Genomic DNA, 23,647 nt, shown 5'->3' with positions numbered 1-23,647 from the left:
CCCAAACAATTGGAATCCCCAATTCTGTAATGGCACAGAATGAGAGAAATCCAGTTAGCCATCAAACGTTGAAGTGCAGTTGAGCTGAGCGGAAGGCAATAACCATGGAATGTGAATCAGAAGAAGCCAGAAGACGGCAGAAAAGAAAGCACTGAAAAGCTGCTGACTGGAAAACTACCCTCATGCTAAAAAATCCCCATAAAAACATCAAGTCGTTTCTTGTTGTAGTTACACTCCTGCCCTGGAAAGATTTATGAAAGCAAAGGAAGACAGGAGCACATAACTTAATTAGGAACAGGCTACCTTGAACACAGTTATTCAATAGCTGTGGCTTAATTTGCTTAACAGACGCTGGTCCTGGTTCAAATATACTGGCTCTACTAGTCACTTATGTCTTTCACTTCTGTGGTAACTGCTGCTTGTTGACCTCACTGCTCAGGTAAATGCTGGAGTCAGGCAAAGAGATTGTTCTCTGCTAAGAAGCATGAGACCTGAGGAGAGGTTACTCATGCTTAGGTTAGGTTACTCACTTAAAAGAGCTGTTTTACCTCTCTAGACCTTCATTTCTGTATCTATGAAATGAAAAAAATATTTTTTGAATAGAATTAATAGTGAACACCTTAAAAAAAATAAGGGCCAATTCAGGAAAAAGAAAAATATTCTGAACTTTTTCTCTTTTTATTAAGAAGCCAGCAACCCAAAGGCAGCTTTTTTACCTTTTGCTCTACAATTAGGTCTTGGACTCTGGGTTGCCCATCATTGGACTATATGACTGCTGATTTCTCTTCCAGATGAATTAGGTTCTTGGTTCCCTAATGGAAGTGACTTATTGACTGCTTTGTCATATCATTTCTAGTCAGTTCTTTCCTTAATAACATCATCAGAAGGCTCTTTGGACAGAGTGTTTTTCATTCTCAAGAGGCTTTTGAAAATCTCCTGGATACAAATGATATTGTGGCATTTTATTTACACATATGTGCCTTAAAGGCATCTGTCTTAGTTTGGCAATTACTGCAGAGTCAAATCAATAAACCTTAATAATTCAACAGCTAAAGTAACGATTTTCAGAAAACAATTCAGCGAAGTTTGACAGTTTACAAACAACTAGTCGGTTGATTAGGACTGGAACTTCAAATATCCATGTGTGTCTTCGAATGAAATACTCTTGGAACAATAAATCATTACCAACAAAAGTGGGAAGTGCCCACTGATATTTCATCATGTAAATCTGATCACCTGATCAGTCTTGCTTTGAAACCCTCCCAAAGCAAAAAATTAGACAATGCAGCCATGAAATTAAAAGACTCTTACTCCTTGGAAGGAAAGTTATGACCAACCTAGATAGCATGTTCAAAAGCAGAGACATTACTTTGCCAACAAAGGTCCATCTAGTCAAGGCTATGGTTTTTCCTGTGGTCATGTATAGATGTGAGAGTTGGACTGTGAAGAAGGCTGAGCGCCAAAGAATTGATGCTTTTGAACTGTGGTGTTGGAGAAGACTCTTGAGAGTCCCTTGGACTGCAAGGAGATCCAACCAGTCCATTCTGAAGGAGATCAGCCCTGGGATTTCTTTGGAAGGAATGATGCTAAAGCTGAAACTCCAGTACTTTGGCCACCTCATGCAAAGAGTTGACTCATTGGAAAAGACTCTGATGCTGGGAGGGATTGGAGGCAGGAGGAGAAGGGGACGACAGAGGATGAGATGGCTGGATGGCATCACCAACTCTATGGACGTGAGTCTGGGTGAACTCCGGGAGTTGGTGATGGACAGGGAGGCCTGGTGTGCTGCGATTCATGGGGTTGCAAAGAGTTGGACACAACTGAGTGACTGATCTGATCTGATCTGATGTAGGGTATGATCCTAAGAAATCAAAAGAGATGGCAAAACCAAGAGCACTGTAAAACTTTTCCTTTCTAGACCTTTGGGAAAACAGTCAGACACGACTGAGCGACTTCACTTTCACTTTTCACTTTCATGCACTGGAGAAGGAAATGGCAACCCACTCCAGTGTTCTTGCCTGGAGAATCCCAGGGACGGGGGAGCCTGGTGGGCTGCCGTCTATGGGGTCGCACAGAGTCAGACACGAATGAAGCAACTTAGCAGCAGCAGCAGCAGTTCCTTAAAAGGTTAGATGTAGAGTTACCATTTGACCTGGAAGTTCCATTCCTAGGGATATACCCAAGAGAAATGAGATCATACATCTATACAAAAACCTGTACACAGATGTTCATAGGTTCATAGCAGTATTGCTCATAATATCCAAAAAAGTAGAATCAATCCAAATATCCATCAACTAAGGAATGGATAAACAAAATTTATCCACGCAATGAAATATTCTTTGCCTATAAGAAGAAATGAAGTACTGATACATGTTATAACATAGATGAACCTTGAAAACATCATGCTAAATGAAAGAAGCCAGACCCCAAAGGTCACATGTTGTGTGATTCCATTCATATGAAATGTCTAGAATAGGCAGATTTGTGAGACAGACAGTAGATCAGTGGTGGCCGAGGGTGGAGCAGGTTGAGGTGAGATGGAGGTGACTTCTAATGGGTGTGGGGTTTCTTTTTTTTTTAATTTTTTAAAATTACTTATTTTATTTTATTTTCGGCTGTGCTGAGTCTTCATCGCTACACGTGGGCTTTCTCTAGTTGCAGTGAGCATAGGCTGCTCTCTAATTGAGGGTGTGGACTTCTCATTGTGGTGGTTTCTCTGGTGGAGCCTGGGTTCCAGAAGTTTGGACTCAGTAGTTGTGGCACATAGGCTGACTTGCTCCGTGGAATGTGGAATCTTCCCAGACCAGGGATCAAACCTGTGTCCTCTGCATTGGCAGGTAGATTCTTATCCAGTGGACCATGAGGGAAGTCCCACTGTGGGGTTTCTTTATGGAGTGACAGAAAATGTTTTAAAATCGATTTGTGGTGATAGTTGTACAATTCTCTGAATATGCTAAAAACCCTAGAATAGTTCACTTTGTAATTGTACAGTATGTGAACTACATCTCAATAAAGTTGCTATAAATTTTTCAAATCTATTATAAATTTTGTTAAAAAACAGAAACAAAAACTTCAAGCCCTTGGTCTCTCCATGGTGAAGCAGGATTGGCTCAGGCAGCAGAATTTGCATTTTCTTAATGGGTCTGCTTTCCTAGGCCAAGAAGACAATTGTATGGTGTGTGTGTGTGTTTGTATCATCCTTAAACCCATCTCCTCAAAATGAAAAGACTGCTAGACCAATCTATCAAATTGTGTTATAACATAACGTGGACCTTGGTCAAACTTGTGGATTATTTTCAAATATCTTTTGATATTGATTTAACATAATTCAAACATAATTAATAATAATTCTAACATAAATCTAGCATACTATAGATCTACAGTAATAAGAGAATAGACTCTGTATGATTTCAGTACCTTTAAACCATGAAATCTTTGCATCTTATTTTATGTCCCTGGATATGGTCCAATGTCTCTTAATTTACACTCTATGGGAACTTGAATAGAATTTGTATCCTACTGTTGTGTGAAAATTATATAAATTTTAATTACGTTGAATTGGCTCATGGTGCTTTTCAAGCCTACTATATCCTTCTACTTTTCTGTATATTCATTCTATTAATTTTTGAGAGTTTTCTATTGAAACTCCAACTAAAAATCTTGATTTATTTACTTAAAAATAATTGTAATATATAGCAGAATTATATGTAACTTTGTTCTGTTTTCCAAGTCTCCTGTAAATGTGTTATCATACTTTCATAATTTAAACAAAGAAAGAAATAAAAAGAATAAAATGGTTATTGGTCATTTAAACTTACTGTCATCCTGAGGATTCACAAGTCATGTCTAAAGTAAACATATATCTGTAACTTGAGGAGCAGATCTGTGATCAAAATGTGCTAATACATTGGTTATTTTACAAATTGATCATGGGCTGACACTCTTCTCAACTTTACCCATCATGAGTTCTTAGCCTTTGTGTTAGCTGCTCAGTCAGGTCCAACTCTTTGAGACCACATAGATTGTAGCCCACCAGGCTCCTCTGTCCATGGGACTCTCCAGGCAAGAATACTGGAGCGGGTTGCCATGCCCTCCTCCAGGGGATCTTCTCCACCCAGGAATTGAACCTGAATCTCCTGCACTACATGCAGATTCTTTACCATCTGAGCCACCAGGGAGGCCCTCTTAGCCTTTAGGGCTGTCCATTTCTAGCCTTTGCCTGTCCCAGTGAAAGATAGCAGTCCTGCACTGGTGGAGTCTCTGATCTAAAAATCTTCCACAGGATTTCTTTACGTTCTACCCTTTTATATAGATCTATACCAAAACTTCTTTGTGGTAATTCTCTCTTTTTGTGCTATCTTGATTGTAGATAGTAAGTTAGTTTCTGACCCAGAGGCTCAACATGATTTTTAGGCCCTTGCTTTTTTTTTTTTGCCACGCTGCATGAATTGTGGGATTTCAGTTGCCTGACCAGGGATCGAACCCAAACCCTCAGCAGTGAGAGGGAGGAGTCCTAACCACTGGATTACCAGGGAATTGCCTTAAGCTCTTTCTTAGAAGAAAGAAAAGAAAGAGCTAAAGTTGTTTTAGACACTGCTGTTAACTAATATTGTTATGCCTGTTTCAATAGTGAGTTTATGAAATGAACTTTGAAAAATGGTATCTTCATACTTAGAAACCAGTACTAGCCCACTGGGAGGGTCAGTCTAAGTTTTATAATGTCCTTTGGCCACAAGAAATCAAAATCTCTGTGGTCTGTGTTATGAGCTGTGTCTGGTATCCGAAGGATGATTTGGTGCAGCCACTCGTCTTACTGGCATCCGTGGAGTAGAGGAGAGAGGATGAACTCTGGAGTCAGACTGCCTGGTTCTTAAACTGGCTCCTCCATTCTGGACCAGCTCCCTAACGCCTCTGTGCCTTTTCATGTGTAATGTGAGGATAAATTCTAACACCCACCTTACAGAGATATTGGGAGAATTAAGAGAGTTTACCGTATAAATAAAATGTATAAGTAAAAACAGAGCCTGGCATATATTAAGCACAAATTTCATCTTTTATTATGCGTCTTTATCAACCTGACCAACTACTGGGGGCGGGGGCATTGTTTACTTTCTGCCAGAACTCTATTGCAAAGAATCTGGCTTTGGTCCTCGAGGGCAAATAAACCATCCAGGATGGGGACCATGCCCAAGCAGTGGGGTTCAATTCAAACTGAACAAGACCATTTCTCTTCTCCCCTGATGAGACCATTAGCATCTCAGAGGTGCCTGGTGCTAGCCCCCCCAACAATCCCAAAGAAATCAAATTCCGTAGGACTCAACTTTCCCTAAAGATTCACATCCCAAAGTTCTTTTTCTTTTTTTAAATTTCTGCTGCTGTGCTCAGGCTTTCTCTAGTTGAGGTGAGTGGGGACTACTCTCTAATTGCAGTGCTCAGGCTCAACAGTTGCAGCTCACAGGCTCTAGAGCATGGGCTCAGTAATTGTGGTACATCAGCTTGGTTGTCTCAAGGCATGTGGGATCTTCCCAAACCAGGGATTGAACCCATGTCCCCTGCATTGGTGGGCAAACTCTTAACCACTGGACCACCAGGGAAGTCCCCAGCATTCTGACATGAATGATCAGGTCTCACGCTCAGTAGATCCAGAGTTATGCTGGTGAGTCAAGGCTTTTGGAGGTTGGGACCCTGCACCCAGGATGAAATAAATCCTGGAGCGACACTTTCAGTATCTCTGAGCATCCTTTGCTGCTATAACTTGCTCTGTTCAGACTTCCTTTAACTGTAACCAAAAACCTTGCTGACACCAGGATATTGGATTCCATAGTCTGTTCAGACTTTTTTTTTTTTTTTTTTTAATCCTTTGGGCAACACTGCACAGGGTGTGGGATCTCAGTTTCCAGACCAGGGATGGAACCTGTGCCAGGGTCCTAACCACTGAGCAACCGGAGAACTCCCAAGTTGGCTCAGCCTTATTCTGCTAGTACAACTTACATTCCCTGATTGCTTAGTTCAGTAGTGATCCTGCCTGTCTGCTCTCAAGTTGCAGTTTGACCCCATAAAGCAACTCGTGCTGCGCTGTGGTCTGGTAACTAACGTTCCATCTTGGCCAACGATATTGTGCCTATGTTGATATGCTCAACTCTGCCTGTGTCCTTGTTGACACTTTACAACTCTCTGAAGCCCTGTTGGGACTTCTGGCCCAACCCAAGACAAAACAGCTTCCTTTTTCAAAAAGAAAATGTAAGTACACAGAAACCAAATTATTTGTTTAGGGAAATAGAGAAAGAGCTAGAAATTTAGCTGAGCCAGAATTAGAAGCTTCAGATCACATTACCTCTAAAATATAGTAATCAACAAGACTTCATTCTTAAGTAAAATGTTGTTTTAATAAAATACTGCATGTATATATTTTTCTTTGCAAAGATGTTATGACCAGGATGGTTGGTGTGAATGATAATATATGGTGAGCTATATAATTAGTAGAAAAAACAAGTACTCTCAAATAAATAGGCTTCAACATTTTTTTTAAAAGAACATAGTCTGCAAATCAGTTGAGACTAGAGAACAGGCAAGGAGGAGGAGTTGGCTTTTCCTCCAAGAATGTGCTCTTGATTGGTTTCGGATATGGAAAGGAGTCATATTTATCCTCCAGGAATCAAATGTAACATTGGAGTGACCTTCTGGAGAGAGGAATCCTGGCCCTCTCCTTGCCATTTTGCCTAAAATTTAAGAGCTTAACTGAAACATACAAAAGCACCACTACAGAGTTGCCTTCAGGCATCTGAGGATTCAGCAGGATGGGTGTAAAATCAGTTGGAAATTCTGGGGAAAGCAGAGCTGGGCTAGTAAGGAGAAAGATTAAATGTTATGGAGGATAAGCTGACTTTGTACAAAGTTTCTGACCTAGTACAATATCCAGGTCACCACAGCCATCCAGAAATCTCAGTAAATACAATGACCATGGATATATAATAGAAAAATACAAGCAGAATTACTCCACTAACCACTGATTAATTATACTTGAAGTTGTCCCCCATTGTTGAGAGTCCTTTACCTAAAGATTCAAATATAATCAAAGTCATTAAGATATTGTTTGACATACAATTTTCAGGGTATGCAAGATATTAAAAAATCCTCCTTAATCAATCCTTTCCCTACCAAATCCACAGCTCCTTTCTCCTTTTCTGGGTAATGATGAGCATGAGTAGAAAATGCAGTTGTTAGCTAGAAGATTTAAGAAAGAACTGACTTTTTAGTGGTGTCTTACTCTTAGCATAAACATATTCCATATCTGCAAGGTAACTTTTATAAATTAAACATGTTGTCATTTAAAAAAAAAAAAAGGGAAATTCACTTGTGATTCCCAGCCTAGCATTATGAGCTAGCTGATCCTACTCTCATAGTTCAGTTGGTCAAGAATCTGCCTGCAAGGCCGGAGACCAGGGTTCGATTCCTGGGTGGAGAAGATCCCCTGGAGAAGGAAATGGCAACCCACTCCAGTATTCTTGCCTGGAGAATCCCATGGACAGAGGAGCCTGGTGGGATACAGTCTATGAGGTTGCAAGAGCTGGACATAACTTAGAGACTAAACTACTACTACTACCAAGAAGTCTTGCCTTTGTACTGGACAGAAAAAAAAGCAGACCTTTGCAGGAACAATCCAGAATGATCCACCTTCCAATAAGGCTTTCTCAAATAAAAGCTTTCTCTAGTTTTTCAATAAAACATCACCCAAAACAATTAGAATTGCAAAGGGGGAAAGGGGGCCACCTGAGGTGACTCTAGTACCTCTGGCCCCATGATGGGCTGGCAGAAGGCCCTAACCATCCTCAATCCTTGGCAGAGTCATTGGCTTTTAATTCTGAAGGCTCCACATCCCTTTACAAAGTCTTCTTGTTGGGCTGGCCCAGCACCCAGGCGAGGCAGTAGGGGATGAGGCTGACAGATGCCAGGGGCACCGCTGCACTCTTGCAGAAGGACAGGACATAGAAGATCAGCTCGATTTGGGAGGGGGGTTTCAAAGAGTCAAAGAGGTGCAGGAGGACGAGGGAGGCCACGATGCAGCTGAGGCGAAACGGAAACCACTTGCTGAGCTTGCCCTTGCAGCTCTCCCGGTACATGCTAGAGTTGAGAGCCAGACCCAAGCCAAAGAGGGTCCCCAGATTCTTGAGGAGGCTGGCAAAGGGCGTTGTATCAATGTGGACCCACTCCGGCCGCTCACACCTTCGCTTGGCTTTCTCTAGAGTCCACAGCAGGTCGACCCCCAGCCACTTTAACAGCAGGTAAAATCCAATGGCGAAACTGAACAGGAAGCAGGTGATGAGAAAGTACTTCTTGAGACTGGCATTGTAGATGCTCTGGATGTGGCGGAAAGTCTCAGCAACCGCAATGCCTGAGTGGAAAAAGGAATGACCGTGAGAACTGGGGAAGATGCTGGCCCGTCAGCTAGAGGTGAGTTTGGAGCAGTGGGTGACCTGCCATCTGTCCCACCATTGTGGAGTTAAATCCCAGAAGCCAGATCAGAGGGTCTTTTGTTTTTTTCCCATGTGTGATTCCAGCCTGTCCTCGGCCATAGATTCTTTGAGATGGAAGAGATATGCCACTTACTTCCTCCCACCACATGCAAACTTCCTGTGTTGAGAGGTGGGTCAGGGGTGGTCCTCCTGTCTCTGTTTGAATACCCTCAAGGATGGAGAGCTCACTCCCACTCGACAGCTCATTTCATCTTCGCGTGAATTTGATCATTTGTGCTGTGCTAAAACCTCTCTCACGACTGAGCAACTGGACTGAACTGAACTGATAGATCTCAATTCTTTTTGCAGGAGTTTGTAAGTAACTCTAGAGCCTCTGTTAACACATTTAAACACATTTGAAGATCCCCTGGAGAAGAGAATGTCTACCCACTCCAGTATTCTTGTCTGGAGAATTATGGACAGAAGAGCCTGGTGGGCTACAGTCCACAGGGTTGCAACGAGTCGACACTGCTGAGTGACTATCACTTTCACTTTTTTTTTTTCATTCTTAGGGGTGAGGGATAAATTAGGAGGTTGGGATTAACATATACATACTACTATATATAAAACAGATATAGGACCTACTATATAGCACAGAAACTAAGATCATGGCATCTGGTCCCATCACTTCATGGGAAATAGATGGGGAAACAGTGGAAACAGTGTCAGACTTTATTTTGGGGGGCTCCAAAATCACTGCAGATGGTGATTGCAGCCATGAAATTAAAAGACTCTTACTCCTTGGAAGGAAAGTTATAACCAACCTAGACAGCATATTCAAAAGCAGAAACATTACTTTGCCAACAAAGGTCTGTCTAATCAAGGCTATGGTTTTTCCAGTGGTCATGTATGGATGTGAGAGTTGGACTGTGAAGAAAGCTGAGTGCTGAAGAATTGATGCTTTTGATCTGTGGTGTTGGAGAAGACTCTTGAGAGTCCCTTGGATTGCAAGGAGATCCAACCAGTCCATCCTAAAGGAGACCAGTCCTGGGTGTTCATTGGAAGGACTGATGCTGAAGCTGAAACTCCAATACTTTGGCCATCTCATGCGAAGAGTTGACTCATTGGAAAAGACCCTGATGCTGGAAGGGACTGGGGGCAGGAGGAGAAGGGGACGACAGAGGATGAGATGGCTGGATGTCATCACCGACTCGACGGACATGAGTTTGGGTAAACTCTGGGAGTTGGTAATGGACAGGGAGGCCTGGTGTGCTGCGATTCATGGGGTGGCAAAGAGTCGGACACGACTGAGCGACTGAACTGAACTGAACTGATACAGTACAGGGAACTCTACTCAGTACTTTATAATAACCTATAAGGGAAAAGAATCTGAAAAGAAATACATATATATACTGAATCACTCTGCTGTACACCTGAAACTAACATGATATTGTACATCAACTATACTTCAATTTAAAAATAATAAACTGGTGGAAAAGACTGGACAAAACAGATTGGGAACTCAAAGAATAAAGATAGTTATTCTTCTTTCTGACTTAAACTTTCTCAGATCTTTCATGTAACATGAACTTCCAGGCTCTTCCTCAAACATGGAACCCAGTGCTATAATGCTGTGTTAATTTCATAGTTGCCAGGAAGTCATCATTTTTCTTGTTCTCAACATGCTATGTGAATGCTGCTCTCCTCTGCTTTTTCAGGTCTCCAGGGGAAAAATTCCACATTTCCCCTAAGGTCTTGTATTCCAGTGTTTCCCACAAAGTCAAGAAATTGTTTCTTACACTTAGCTTACCTAAGTCTTTTCTGCCCCTTATTAGCTGGATCTAAGAAAACAACATATTTGAAACACAGACCCTATAATAAAGTCCAGCTGTGGGTATCTATTAGGTTTGCAAATGAGTTTATTTAAATAAAGAGCTTTCCAAGAACATTGTGTTAATTTGTTAAATTTGATAGGTTTTCTTAACCCTAACCTAGGGCCCACTTCCAATTGAAGAGCTGTAAGAAATAAAGAATGTAAAAATATCTCAGCGATTTTAGGCAAAGTCAACTGGGTGAGTTAATTTGCTGTCTTGTCATTTTTCTGAAGCACACTTAATTGTGTATATCTGGGCACTCCCATAGAAATAAGTCACTTAAATTGCCCACCCTTGACTTCCAACCCACTAAAATACTAACGGTATTGATTATACACAGAACATGGCTAGAATACTGGCATTTTGGCCTGATCAGGAAGGAATGGTATAGGTGGGGGTTGGAGGGAGGGAACCAGAGCAGTTGGTACCTGACAAGACTCCAGCAACAACTTGATGGGGAAAATGAGCAGCAAGGTAGATTCGTGACAGGCAGACATTCAGTTGCACGACCCAGAATCCCAACCACAACATGACATTCAAGCACCTGCGACAGAAAAGGCAGTCATAAGAAAATCCAAAATATAGATCCTTCACCAAAAAGAATAGCCTCAGCAGCAACACTGGAGCCTGGCAAACTCAGGTTGTGTTAGCGGAATTTTTTGTAAGTTGAAGACTGTACTCAAAATTTCAAAGATAGCCGTGGCAAGTGGTGAACCCCTGTGTATGTGAATTTCAACCTCTATTTTATGTTTCATAATGAAGAATTTGCTCAGTGGCTGCATACTCAGAATTCCCCATAAAAATAGTGTCTTCTGCTTCTTTGTTTATTTCAACCTGGATGGGGCATCCCAATGTTTGGTACGGAAATGGGCTTTTATTTACCGCCTGCTTCTTCCTCACTAGCTGATCTTGAGAAAGCCCTCTTCTGTTAGGCCTTGTTCCTGATCTCTAAAATTAGATGTTGCCCATATGGGTCCCTTCTACCCCTAACATTCTGTGACTCTAATGTTTACTCCTGGCAGAAATGCCACAACTCTTTTTAGTACCACCCCAAGGCATGAGGTGGGCAGAGGGCATGGAGGAAGAGCAAGCGGTATGTCCGCTACAGAGACACCTCCTGCCATCCACCACCCATAACCCAGAGCTGAGTTCTTACCGAAATCTGTAGGTTGGCTTTTTCTTTCCACGAAAGATAGAGAGGGTGGATGTGACCATCACATAGTATACACCTGCTGTACCCATGGCATGGCCAGAGGGACTCCCTAAAGAATAGGAAAGAGATGAATGAATGAACCAAAGCTGAAAAATCTTCATCTGGGAGATTGCTAGGGGGCATCATCTATCCATCCATCCATCCATTCATCCTTCCTTCCATCTTTTCATCCATCTATCCAGCCAGACATCTATCCATCTTTACATCCATCCAGCCAGCCATCTATCTTTTCATCCATTGATTCAATTATCCATCCACCCATCCATCCTTCCACCCATCTACCCATCCTGCCATCCATTCATTTACCTATTTAGTTATCTATGTACCACATACCTATTAAGCTCCTACTACATGACCAGCAATGTGCTAGGCTCTGGGAGAACAGTGTGTGGCACAGTCAGAGAAAGCCTCAGCTCTTGAGATTATACAGGCTATATACAGTCTAGAGATTACACACAGAACCAGCCTGCTGGGTATATAATTGCAAATCGATCTGCCCTCCATTACCTCTCTTCTACTCTCTTTGCTCACTCAGCTCTGGCTGTGCTGGCCTCATTGCTCTCCTTGAAACACACTTCCTCCTCAGTGTCTGTGACATTGGTCTTTCTATCCAGACACCTCTTCCTCCAGGATTTATTGGCTAATTCTCTCGCCTCCTTCAAGTTTTTGCACAGATTTCTCCTTCTCAGTGAGTCCTTCCCTGACCACTCTATTTAACACTGCATCCAATTGCTATTCCTAGTCTCCTTTTCCTGAAAGGTGGAGGGCCCTGTGCCACAGGATCCTTTTCTGGACTAAAGAATTTATTTTTCCTTTCTGTTGTTGAGAGTGTGGTTGCAGGTGGCTCTCAGTGCTCAGACTTCACTGGACATTGCCCTGGGCTGATGAGAGCCATCTTGATCAAAACTACCCTTTCCCTGGGGGGACCCTGCACCCAATCACTCATCTCTATTACTACCCTTTCCTGGGGGGGATCCTGCACCCAATCACTCATCTCTATTGGGGTATAAGACCTGGTCCCCTTGAATCAATTCAGAGCTCCTATGGGGTTAGCTGAGACTGAATGGCAATTAGACTTCTGCCCAGGTGGCTTCCATCCCTTCCTTCCACAAGTACTGCTCTCGAGTGTAGCACCTCCTGTGTGCTGATCTCCATCTGAGTCTGCTTTCCAGGGAACCCCACATAAACCCTTGCCTTTCTTCCTCATCCTCCTCCTTCTTCTAATATCCTAAATATTTTACTTGTGTATTATGATTTTTTATCTCTCTCTCTCTCTCTCTCGCACACACACACACATCTCATTCAAATATAAGCTCCACAAGAGTAGGAGCCTTTTTTTTTTAAGCTGCACCACACAGCTTGTGGGATCTTAGTTCCAGAGACTGAACCTGAGCCACCACAGGGAGGGCTTCCCAGATGGCTCAGTGGTAAAGAATCTGGCTGCCAATGCAGGAGCCTAAGGAGACTCGGGTTTGATTCCTGGGTTGGGAAGATCCCCTGGAGGAGGAAATGGCAACTCATTCCAGTATTCCTGCCTGGAAAATTTCATGGACAGAGGAGCCTAGCGGGCTACAGTCCAAAGAGCTGGTCGCAAAGAGCTGGACATGACTGAGCAACTGAGCACCCACCCACAGTGAAAGCGCCGAGTGAAGTGCTGAACCATTGAACCACCAGGGAATTCCCAAGGGTAGGGATCTTTGTTTTATTCATTGAGGCATTTCAAGTGCCTAGAACAATGTTTGGTACAGATACTAAATAAATAACATTTGAATGAGTGAATATACTCTACAGTGAATCGAGGTTTCGTGTAAACAAATAACCAAGGGCAATGCCCTAGTCTGGGAATCAGGGATAGGGCCCCTGAGTTTAGGATACTAACACTGAGACCTGTAGGGGAGCGGAGGGGTTGAATATTCCTTTTTTTTACTGAAAAATGAAATCTATAATTTGGCTGAACAATGCCTGTCTGGGTGTAACTAGTAAAGTACAGATAGGGTATGGGACTGAACGATCAGCTGGGGAAGACACATCTCCCTGGCCAGACTTCTGGAAAGGATGACCAGGGGCTCAGGCCTCTACCATGTTCCCTTCCTGGACAAAGGGCCACAGCACAGTTACTCTCATGAGCCCTTTGTCTGTGAGGGAGCCCTTGCCTCTCTGAACTAGCAATTTCTGTTCTGAAAACATTAGGCAGATTCCAAACTGGCAGTCACAGGCTATTCTGGAAGGCCTGGCTGCAAGTGAATTCAGATGGAGTTGTACCAAATCCAAGACCATGACCAGAGCTTGAAGGAGTGGCTCTGTGCACGTCCCCTTCAAAGACAGCTTCATCCAGCACGAATGTTACCAGGTGTCCACAGTGGGCACGGCCCACCCAGCTTCTGTCTGGATGAGGGCTGGGCCTCTCACCTGGGCCGGTCTCACAGGTGACCGGGAACTGCTTTATCAGCGGTGCCGAGGTGTTGCTGTAGTAGTCGGTATCCAAAACCCACCAGTATGGGCGCTGTCCAAAGAGAATCCTGTGAAAAAGCAGAACGAGGGTCTGGAGTTACTGAAGGAATGCTTTGGCCCGACGCCACAGCTTCAAGAGAGCGTAGCTCAAGGAGAAGATCCATAAGATCCAACCCAGAACACGAGCCCCTCCAAGAAGGGGAACTGAGCTGTTAGGGAAATGCAGGAGGGAGGGAGGGAGGGAGACATTTATGGAGCATCCTTTACAGAACTTGTGAATTTTGCCTTTGGAGGTATTATTTATTCAAACATAAATAAATAAATCCCATATCCTCAAAACCATATTAACAGCAGCTAGGAATTCCCTGGTGGCTCAGATGGTAAAGCGTCTGTCTACAATGCGGGAGACCCGGGTTCAAGCCTTGGGTTGGGAAGATCCCCTGGAGAAGGAAATGGCAATCCACTCCAGTACTATTGCCTGGAAAATCCCATGGACAGAGGAGCCTGCTAGGCTACAGTCTATGGGGTCGCAAAGAGTCGGACACGACTGAGCGACTTCCCTTTCACTGGTGGTTTAGTTGGTAAGTCGTGTCCCACTCTTGTGACTCCATAGACTGTAGCCCTCCAGGTTCCTCTGTCCATGGGATTTCTCAGTCAAAAATAATGGAGTGGGTTTCTGTTTCCTTCTCGAGGAGATCTTCCTGACCTAAGGATAGAACCTAGATCTCCTGAGGCTCCTGTATTGGCAGGCAGATTAACAGCAGCTATGTAACTTTTTTTTTTTTTTAACCCTGAGAAGAATTTGCCCTAGAAGGATGCCTAGGGACTACAGTTTGCGCCTTGGATTTGCGTATCCTACAGCTCATTTCTTCAGGCCTCCAAAGTCTTGGGTTTCTTCCGGACTTCAGAGACTGAGCCCGAGCCCCAAGGACAAGCCTCCCTTGTGGTCTCTATTTCCATCAGAATCACTTTCTGTAAGGACATACATAGCTACTATTTGCTTGTTTTGTATCCTCCGGCTTTGAAACAGAATATCTCAGATCAACCACTTCCCCTTTGAAAGCATGTTTTTCGTTGTGGAAACAGGTGTGAAGGGTCAGTCAGGATGCTTCTTTTGCTCTGCAGTGGAGGAATAGTGACTTCTCACTAAAACTGGCGACAGCCACTAACTCTGACCTCTACCAAGTTAGAGAAAATGGAAGTTATAGACAAAACTTGGTAGGTTTTTCAACAGAAATTTCAGAATCCCGTCAGTATGCCTTGGGCTTCTGAGCCCAATAACAATGTTCAAGACTTTTCTTGTTTATGGCCAAAGAAAATTAAAGCTAGAAGAGATCTTAAGAAGCACCTGACAGTGAACAAAGATAATTTTAGGGATGGTAAAAGTCTCTGAGGGCAGCTGGTCCAAACTGTTCATTTTCTACATGAAGAAATAGAGACCAAAACAGTGATGTGTTGGAGTCAACTGGTACTGGCTAACAGTTGTAAAATATTCAGGGTTTTTTCAAGCCAGACCCATTGATAGCTTGGAAGTGGTCATAATGGGATAACAGACACAGTAGAAATTGGCAAATACTAAAATTGGGGCTTCTTTACCTTTTGAAAGTCAGTTTATTAGCACTGGATATAACATAATTCTTTAGAGCCTTGCGTATGAAGTCAGCCTGCCTGGGCTTGAATCCTTACTCTGACATTTACTACCTGTGTTTTTGTAGTCACTTAACTCAGTGCCTTAGTCTTACTGCTGCTGCTAAGTCACTTCAGTCATGTCCGACTCTGTGCAACCCCATAGACGGCAGCCCACCAGGCTCCCCCATCCCTGGGATTCTTCAGGCAAGAACACTGGAGTGGGTTGCCATTTCCTTCTCCAGTGCATGAAAGTGAAAAGTGAAAGTGAAGTCGCTCAGTCGTGCCCGACCCTCAGTGACCCCATGGACTGCAGCCTACCAGGCTACTCCGTCCATAGGATTTTCCAGGCAAGAGTACTGGAGTGGGGTGCCATTGCCTTCTCCGCTCTTACTAGTAATACCCTATAAAAAAGTGCTTAGCATGTGGCCTGGCACATACTACAGGATCAACAATTGTTGATAACTATAGTAATTATTAAGATCCCAGAGATAATCTAGGTTTACAGATTATAAAACAGAAACTCAGAGAGTTGCTCTGAGTTGCCCAAGACATAAAGATGGCTGAACAAGAGAGGTCTCTGAATTGCTTTTCATGACCTCACACAACGGGTTTTGAAATTGCCTGCTTCCTTTTTTCATACCTCATCTTTCTTCCTTCTATCTTTGTGTCACCTATGCTGCTTCAAAGTAATAAAACAGAGTTTCAGACTTCCCTGGTAGTCCATTGGTTAAGAATTCACCTGCCAATGCAGGGGACACGGGTTTGATCCCTGCTCCGGGAAGATCCCACATGCTGCAAAGCAACTAAACCCATGCGCCAGAATTACTGAAGCCTGAGCTCTAGAGCCCGTGCACCACAATAAGGGAAGCTGCTACAACAAGAAGCCCATGCATCCCAACTAGAGAGTAGCCCCTGCTCTCTCCAACTTTAGAAACCCTGCACACAGCCACCAAGACCCAGAGCAGCCAGAAAAACAAACAAAAAACACAAAAACAAGCAAACAGAAAAATGGCATTTCTTTGCTTATAGCCTATAATTCACTAGGTCTAGCTGGCCTTCCATCCATATTAGTCTTTCCTGTATCTTCACTCACTGACAGGGTTTTCTGTCTTCTCTCTTTCTATAGAGGATCCAGAGACAGGAGGGGAGTAAACTACAATTGCATGAATAGCATGAAAAAGCAACTTCTGATGGACAGACATTTCCAAAGACAATGCCAGCCTCTTTCCTTGCTGATTTCCTCTTTGTCCGGCTCTTACTCACCACTTAAAGACGAGGTTGAGCCAATCTCCAATCACAGCTACCCAGAGGAGTTTGATGCCCACCGCTTCTCGAAGATGGAACCAAATGGGGAAGAGGACATAAAAGGCATTCCTGAGATCTGCAATCACAGACACCAAGATGAACCAATCCTGGGAGTTCTGGTAATTCACCTGGAGGTAGTGTGTTGACTGGATCCCAAAGTCATGTAGAACGTTCATTCCCTTCTCCATCCTCACTCAGGAAGCCTTCGGCTGTGCCCTTGCAGTTATTTCAGACTGGGTGGTGATTGCTCTGCTATCAGCCTGTGCCTTGCCTCTGTTTTATACACCCTGTATCCAGTCTGCAGGCCAACCCAGCCCTGATCTTTGGACTCAAAAACCACTTTTGTCTAAAATCTATTGATCAAAGGTGCATCACCACTAGGTTGATGCAAACACGTAAAGTGTGATTTACGTAAAATAGAAAAACAGGCACACAAAAACAGCCTGATCAGCCATGGGCTGGCACAGCCAATTATTAACTTTGGCATGGCTGCTTGACGGTACAAGGGGTTGCCCTCCTGGTTCTGAAACCTGGCCAGAGACACAGGACAGAGTCTAAATCTGCCATGGTTCTTGCAAAGATGTCTGACTTCCCGTCTGCAATTGCACTTATTTGGGAACAAAGAAAAGTCTTGGTGCTCTAGCAATTCAACTTTTAAATAGTTAAATTTTAAAATATAATAAGTTCTATTGTAGTGGGGACTGTCACATTGCTGGACATTTCTGAATTTCACTAGGATCTGGAAAATGTCTCTGATTTTGGGAGATCAAACCCTCTTTCCAGTATTGGCTCTGTATCTCTTAGGTCCAGAAAATAATCATCTTTGAATGCACTGATTAATTCATTTAACGTCCTTAAAGTGAGGACCTTTGGGGTTTTAACACATAAGTATAAGCAATAGAGTGCATGTGTGTGTGCGCGGTGGCTCAGTGAAAAACAGTATGATGAACTGCTGCTGCTGCTGCTGCTTAGTCACTAAGTTGTATCTGACTCTTTGTGACTCCATGGACTGTAGCCCATAAGGCTCCTTCTTCCATGGGATTTCCTAGGCAAGAATACTGGAGTAGGTTGCCATTTCCTTCTCCAGGGGATCTTCCCAACCCAGGGATTGAACCCGAGTCTCCTCAGCTACCTGGGAAGCCCATACAATGAATAAATAGTTCTAAATAAAATCACAAGCAAACTGGGGACTGGGACTCTGGAAAGGGCTTTGTACTTTGAGTTTTCTTTCATTTGTACTTGGATATATACAGATAGATAGATAAGCATAATCACCAAGAAGTCAATACAGTACTGTTATAGCCATGGATGTAGACAAGAAATAAAGTAAAATACACCAAGTTATGCGAAGCAATGCTGCCTGCTCACCCCTACAGGCAGAAACCACCCTGCATCAGCATAGAGACCAAAACCTCACACTCACATGACCTAGGACTGAAGAGAGCAGGGTCTGAGTCAGGTGACAGACTGATGCATTTTCAAGGATAAGAGCCGGTGAGAATAAAACTTGTTAAAATCCACCTGAATTCTCCCTTAGTAAGTCCACAGTTGCTTTGTAAGGGGTAGTTCGGGGACAGGGAAAAGAAACTCAGAGCAAATGAGTTTGTAGCAAAGGTTGACCACATTCCATGCTGGAAATGATTAAAACCTCATCCAGGAGTTATGATCTGGAGTCTCATTCCCACCCCTCTGGGCTCCTCCTCAGCTCCAGCAGAATTTAACTGCCTTTGACTCTACTGTCTCTGCTGGTCCAAGCATCCCTATCCTGCCACCCCTTGCAGGGAGAGCTGGAGTAATGGTGGTGTTGGTGGCAGTGAGTGGGCTCCAAATGATGGGTGTCCTTGTGGTGTTGAGGGGGAGGGTGTTCTGCACTATCGGGACTGCCAGGTCACAGGGAGCAGGCCCCACAGAAGAGGTGATCCCCTCCCTCTAACCAGATAAGCCTTCCTAGAAAGTACTGAGTATCTACTGCAATGATCCCTCAGGACTGAAGTTTCTATGGTCAGAGGTGAGACAAGGGCAAGTTGGGCAGATGCTCTGACAACATATTCAGAGGCACTATCTGGGTCTCCAACCTCCGCCGGCTGCGAGGAGCCAGAGTACCTGAGTTGGGCACGGTGCCATCACGTGCTCAGCATATGGGGAGCCAGGGGAGAGCCCTATCTTCTGGGGGAAACTCAGGGAGTGTGAGCCTGTTGATAAGGAGGGCAGATGGAGCTGATATCCCATTCTGGGCACACAGGGCAGTTGGGGAGTCTTTCTGACAGGCTGCCTGCCTGGCAGGGTGACTCTCTTGTCTGGAGCAATTGCCTACATCATGAGACTATTTGCTGGTCTCTACTTTTCTAACTTCCAACCCCTTCCTGCTGCCTCCAGCAAATTTTTATCAGGTGCAGAAAGAGGTGAGGCCCCCAGCCCAAGAACTTGAGGCTGCTAGAAAGCTGACTGAAGAGAAAAATTGGGAGCTTTCAAATCCTCCAGGGACTTGTGACTATTTGTGGTGAATACAGCAGAAAAAGCATTTGAGTGGCTGGAGGTTTCGGTGAGAATTCTCTCATTTAAAGAACTATCTCCAGAGAGAGGATTCCATCATCTCCCTCCAGCTTCTGGCATCTTTCAAGAAGTTCTCCAGTTTAATGCAACAAGCATTTATTGAGCAAAGCACCATGCCTGGCTCTCTGAGGAATTCAGAGTTAAATCCCGGCTGTCCTCAGGGATTTCCACACCATCTCTAGCGGGGCAGGGAAGCCATTTACTTAACTATGTCCAGTGCAGCATACTTTGATGAAAACAGAATCCATTTATACAAATGTCAGTGAGTTCCCTATTATTTTGTCCTTGGCAGAGATGGCTCAAGACTTTTGGGTTTTTTGGAACATAAATGTTAATTTATTAAGGAGCTTCAAAGTCATACAAATAATATGACAAGATTTAGTTTAGCTAAATAGTATGACAAGATTTAGTTTAGTAACTCAAGGCTTCGTAATGCTCTCTGGGGAAACAACTGCTGAGTCTAGGAAACAGTGAAGATGGAAAATTATACAGGTCCCTCCCTCTTCACCAGGCACATTAGCTGGGCACTCCCCAGGCACTCTCTGCACAAACAGAAATTCAGAGGCTTGGAGATCTTGGTTTGGGAAGAACATGAAGGCAAGTTTCCAGAAAGTACAGTCTGGTCTGCCGTTAACTAAGAGCAGCTGGTTCCAGTGTATCTGGCACCTTCTTCCCAGAGCAAGGTTGACTCATTCACTCAGACAAGTTTCTTTGCTGACAGGAAAGCAAAAGGGAAGGAGCCATAAGTGACCATGCATCTCATCCAGAAATTACATTTATTAACAAAAAGAGATGGTGACTTTATCTACAGCCAAATCCTCTCTAGTGGCTGGGGCTCTAGGTCCTATTGAGAAAGGAGCTGCCTTTCTGCTCAGCTATGATCACTAGAATGGATCTTGTCTGCACGTTGTAGCAGGGAGGCCAAACCCAGCTTCACTCCAAGGCTTTGAGTAACAATGTAGATGTCTCTGAAGGGTGACAGCTGTAACCACAAGACGTACAATTTTTTTTTTTTTAATTTCTTGGGACTTCCCTGGTGGTTCAGTGGTTAGGACTTCGCCTTCCAACGCAGGGGATGCAGGTTTGATCCCTGATTGGGGAACTAAAATCCTACATGCCTCAGGGCAATTAAGCCTGTGCAAAAGAAAGCCCGTGTGCAGCAATGAAGACCCAGTGTAGCCAAAATAAAATAAAATAAGAACTCTCCTCCCACTCCACCAAATTTCTTTTCAGGTGCTTTTTTTCTTACCAAAGTGATCAGTGGTGGGGGCATGGGGTGGGGGTGGGGTTGAGGGGCAGACAGAAATTGGCTGGATCAGCTGCCGTTACCTTTGATGTGAGTGACCCAGATTTTTTTTTTTTTTTTTACAAAAACATGTTGGTAAAAACAGGTGGAGGGAGAGGTGGGTTAATCATTGTTAGCCAGTGAAAATGGCTGACTTATCTCCAGCACGGTGGGAAAGTTCAGCTGCAGGACCTTGAACTGTGCATCTATTGACCAGGTTGGGGAAGCGTGGTTCATGTCTCAGGATGAGCTGGACATTTTGTCCACAGAAAAATGCTGCAGGGCGCTAGCTTCACAGTAAACAGTTAAGAATCTTTGGCTCATTACCTACCTCTTGTCACCTCAGGGTCTGCCTTCTACCAAAATCAAATGAATCATCCTGTTGCAGGAAGGGAGACCCTTTCCAGGGAACAGGAGCAGGCTCTTGTCTAACACTCAGAAATGAGTTGTCCAAGGAGACGAATGTGCTGACAAAGCAAGAGACTTTACTGGGAAGAGGCACCCAGGTTGAGAGCAGCAGGACAAGGGGACCCAAGAGAACAGCTCTGTCACATGGCTCACAGTCTAGGGGGTTTTATGGTAATGGGATTAGTTTCTGGGTTGTCTCTGGTCAATCATTCTGACTCAGGGTCCTTCCTGATGGTGTACATGTCGCACATCCAAGATGGATTCCAGCAAGGAGGATTCTGGGAGGTTGGTAGACACGTGGTGTCCCCCTTTGACCTTTCCCGAATTCTTCTGGTTGGTGGTGGCTTGTTAGTTCTGTGTTCCTGACCAAGACTTCCTGTTATAAAATTATTCATGCAAATGGTTACTATTGTGCCTGGCCATGGTGGGCGGTTTCAGTCAGTGTTTCCCCTAACAATCCAAGCCATTATGGGAAGTACAGACTGATCATTTTTTCCCTCTCCTCCCTCTTCCTTAAACCCCTTCCCCTCCCAAAGAAGCTATTGTTCCCTCCAGAGATTATCCTGTTTTCACAAACGGTCAACTAGTTCACTTACCACCAGAGGGTAGACACTTCTCCCATTCTCCATCAGCCCCTTGGTGGTGCCAAACCACCCCAGCATCCGGGACACATTCTATCTGTCAAATTCCATCCTTCTTGCCAGGAGTTAAATTTTGTTGACGTTGCATGGCAGAGGCAGAAGCAAAGGAAGGAAAGCTCTAAAAAAGTGGTTGGGACTATTAGGAAAAAGTTCATTTTCTTCTTTGTCTTAGTCTGTACTCCAGAGTCAAAGAGGAGCTGGCTGAGGGGAGACGGGAAGGGTGACTCCAGCTAAGGATCCAATCCTGACCTGCATTCCTCTTTGCTTCAACTCATGAATTCTTTGGAAGAACTAAAGGAAGGGAGGAAATTGACTTCACATCAGTTGTGAAGTCCTAGCTCAGCCTGATGGGGAGTGAAGTGAGGTAGGGGATGGGGGAGGAGGTGGGTATGGGGCAGAAAGAGCATCTTGGTTTCCCTAAGAAGACTCAGAAACATTCTCAAGCTTATAGCAGGCAATCCAGGAGACTGTCCTTCCCCCATTGCCATCACTAATATTAAAAGGAAAAAAAAAAAAAAGAGAATGATTAAAGAGCTGTGTGACCTCAACCAAGTCACTAGAGTTCTCTGAGTTTCACTCTTGTGACTTGATACTCACCCACCTTTGTTTTAACATTCTCTGAGTTTTGGGTGCTCATTTGAAAGTAGCTCCAATGATGTAGTGCCTGACTTTTATTTGATAGAAGCAAATAATTCATTATTACAGAAGGAAAAAGATAAACGTGTTCATATCTTTTTTGGGGAATTTTTCTGCACTGAAGTATGGTTGATTTACAGCATTTCGGGTATACAGCAAAGTGATTCTGTTATAAATATATTTATGTGTGTCCTTTTTTTCAGATTATCTTCCAGTATTCTTGCCTGGAGAATCTCATAGACAGAGGAGCCAGACTACAGTCCATAGGGTACAGACTACAGGCTACAGTCCATAGGGTCGCAAGAGTTGGACATGACTTAGCGACTAAACCTCCACCTCCATAGGTTATTAAAAGGTATTGAATATGGTTCCCAGTACTATAGAGTAGGTCCATGTTGTTTATTTTATATACAATAGTATCTGCATATCTTTTTAATTAAAATATTTTCAAAAGTAATGTATCCACATAGTTAACAAAAACTTCAGAGTTTGAAAGATTGTTCAATGAAGTCAGTTCTTCCTTTCACCTCTGGGCATCTGCCAAACTTGGGTGCTGCCAGTACTTATCCAAGAACTGAGGTGCACGGGGAGTCAGAGAAGCACTCCACAATTCTCAAGTGGAGGTCAGCTCCCTACAGACAGCCTGGCATCCAGCTGTGATCCAGATTGGGGGAGGGGGTTTCCACCCTCTTGTCTTCCCCCTACTGTTTTTCTCTTCCAGCTCTGCCCTGTAGTCCTTTAATCAACTCTTTCTTTAATTTTCAGAATTTTCATCCCAACCAAAACACCCACGTTGTACAGTCAGTTATTAGTCCTTCCCTCTTCCGGAGCCCAGCTAGAGGACATAATTAGGAAATTAGTAGTTTTGGACCCTGTTAACCCACACCTTACCCCCTCTGAGAGTTCCCAAATGAGAACCATGATGCAGAGAAAAAGGAAGAGGTGAGGCCCAGAATTGTCATGAAAACAAACAATGAGGTTTCTCCCCCTCCCCTCAGGCCTGGAGAGGGCCAAGGAACTATTCTGAGCTATGAAAACACAGCAGGGCTCTGCTAGGAAATAAACAGCTGTCTGTCCCGCCAACGCCTGTCTCCCTAAACATGAGTCCTGACAGCGCCTGATCTCCAGCCAGAGAGTGGGAGAGAGAGGGAGAAGGGCAAGGAGAGCCTATTGTGTCTCCCTCCTTTAGGATGGAAGGA

At 43.9% G+C, this 23,647-nt stretch overlaps 1 protein-coding gene and 1 long non-coding RNA gene across 3 annotated transcripts in view; one reads left to right on the top strand and one right to left on the bottom strand.

The window, feature by feature from the left end:
- LOC138986844 (uncharacterized) overlaps positions 1–22,823 on the top strand; it is a 38,481-nt gene extending 15,658 nt beyond the window's left edge. Inside the window, exons 2-3 of the long non-coding RNA XR_011463465.1 lie at positions 16,747–17,059; positions 22,652–22,823. This is a non-coding gene — a long non-coding RNA (uncharacterized lncRNA). The remainder of the gene's footprint in view (positions 1–16,746; positions 17,060–22,651) is intronic.
- On the bottom strand, positions 7,881–17,615 carry G6PC1 (glucose-6-phosphatase catalytic subunit 1). Of its 2 annotated transcripts, XM_070366826.1 has the most exons (6): positions 16,884–17,615; positions 13,950–14,059; positions 12,729–12,734; positions 11,484–11,506; positions 10,756–10,871; positions 8,377–8,392 (listed from the first exon to the last, which is right to left on the bottom strand). In XM_070366826.1, exons 1-6 carry the CDS (start codon positions 17,111–17,113, stop codon positions 8,377–8,379), a joined length of 501 nt encoding a protein of 166 aa, XP_070222927.1. In that variant the 5' UTR covers positions 17,114–17,615. The 2 variants fall into 2 exon arrangements, with proteins under 2 accessions (XP_005909234.2, XP_070222927.1); XM_005909172.3 differs by lacking the exon at positions 12,729–12,734 and having other exon boundaries at positions 7,881–8,392; positions 11,484–11,589.
- Positions 22,824–23,647: the final 824 nt, after the last annotated feature.

The sequence above is a fragment of the Bos mutus genome, unplaced genomic scaffold (genome assembly GCF_027580195.1).
Source record: "Bos mutus isolate GX-2022 unplaced genomic scaffold, NWIPB_WYAK_1.1 CTG215, whole genome shotgun sequence".
In the NCBI taxonomy this organism is placed as follows: domain Eukaryota; kingdom Metazoa; phylum Chordata; class Mammalia; order Artiodactyla; family Bovidae; genus Bos; species Bos mutus.
The sequence above is the reverse complement of the archived record's forward strand: the minus strand, read 5'-3'. Positions and strand labels throughout refer to the sequence as shown.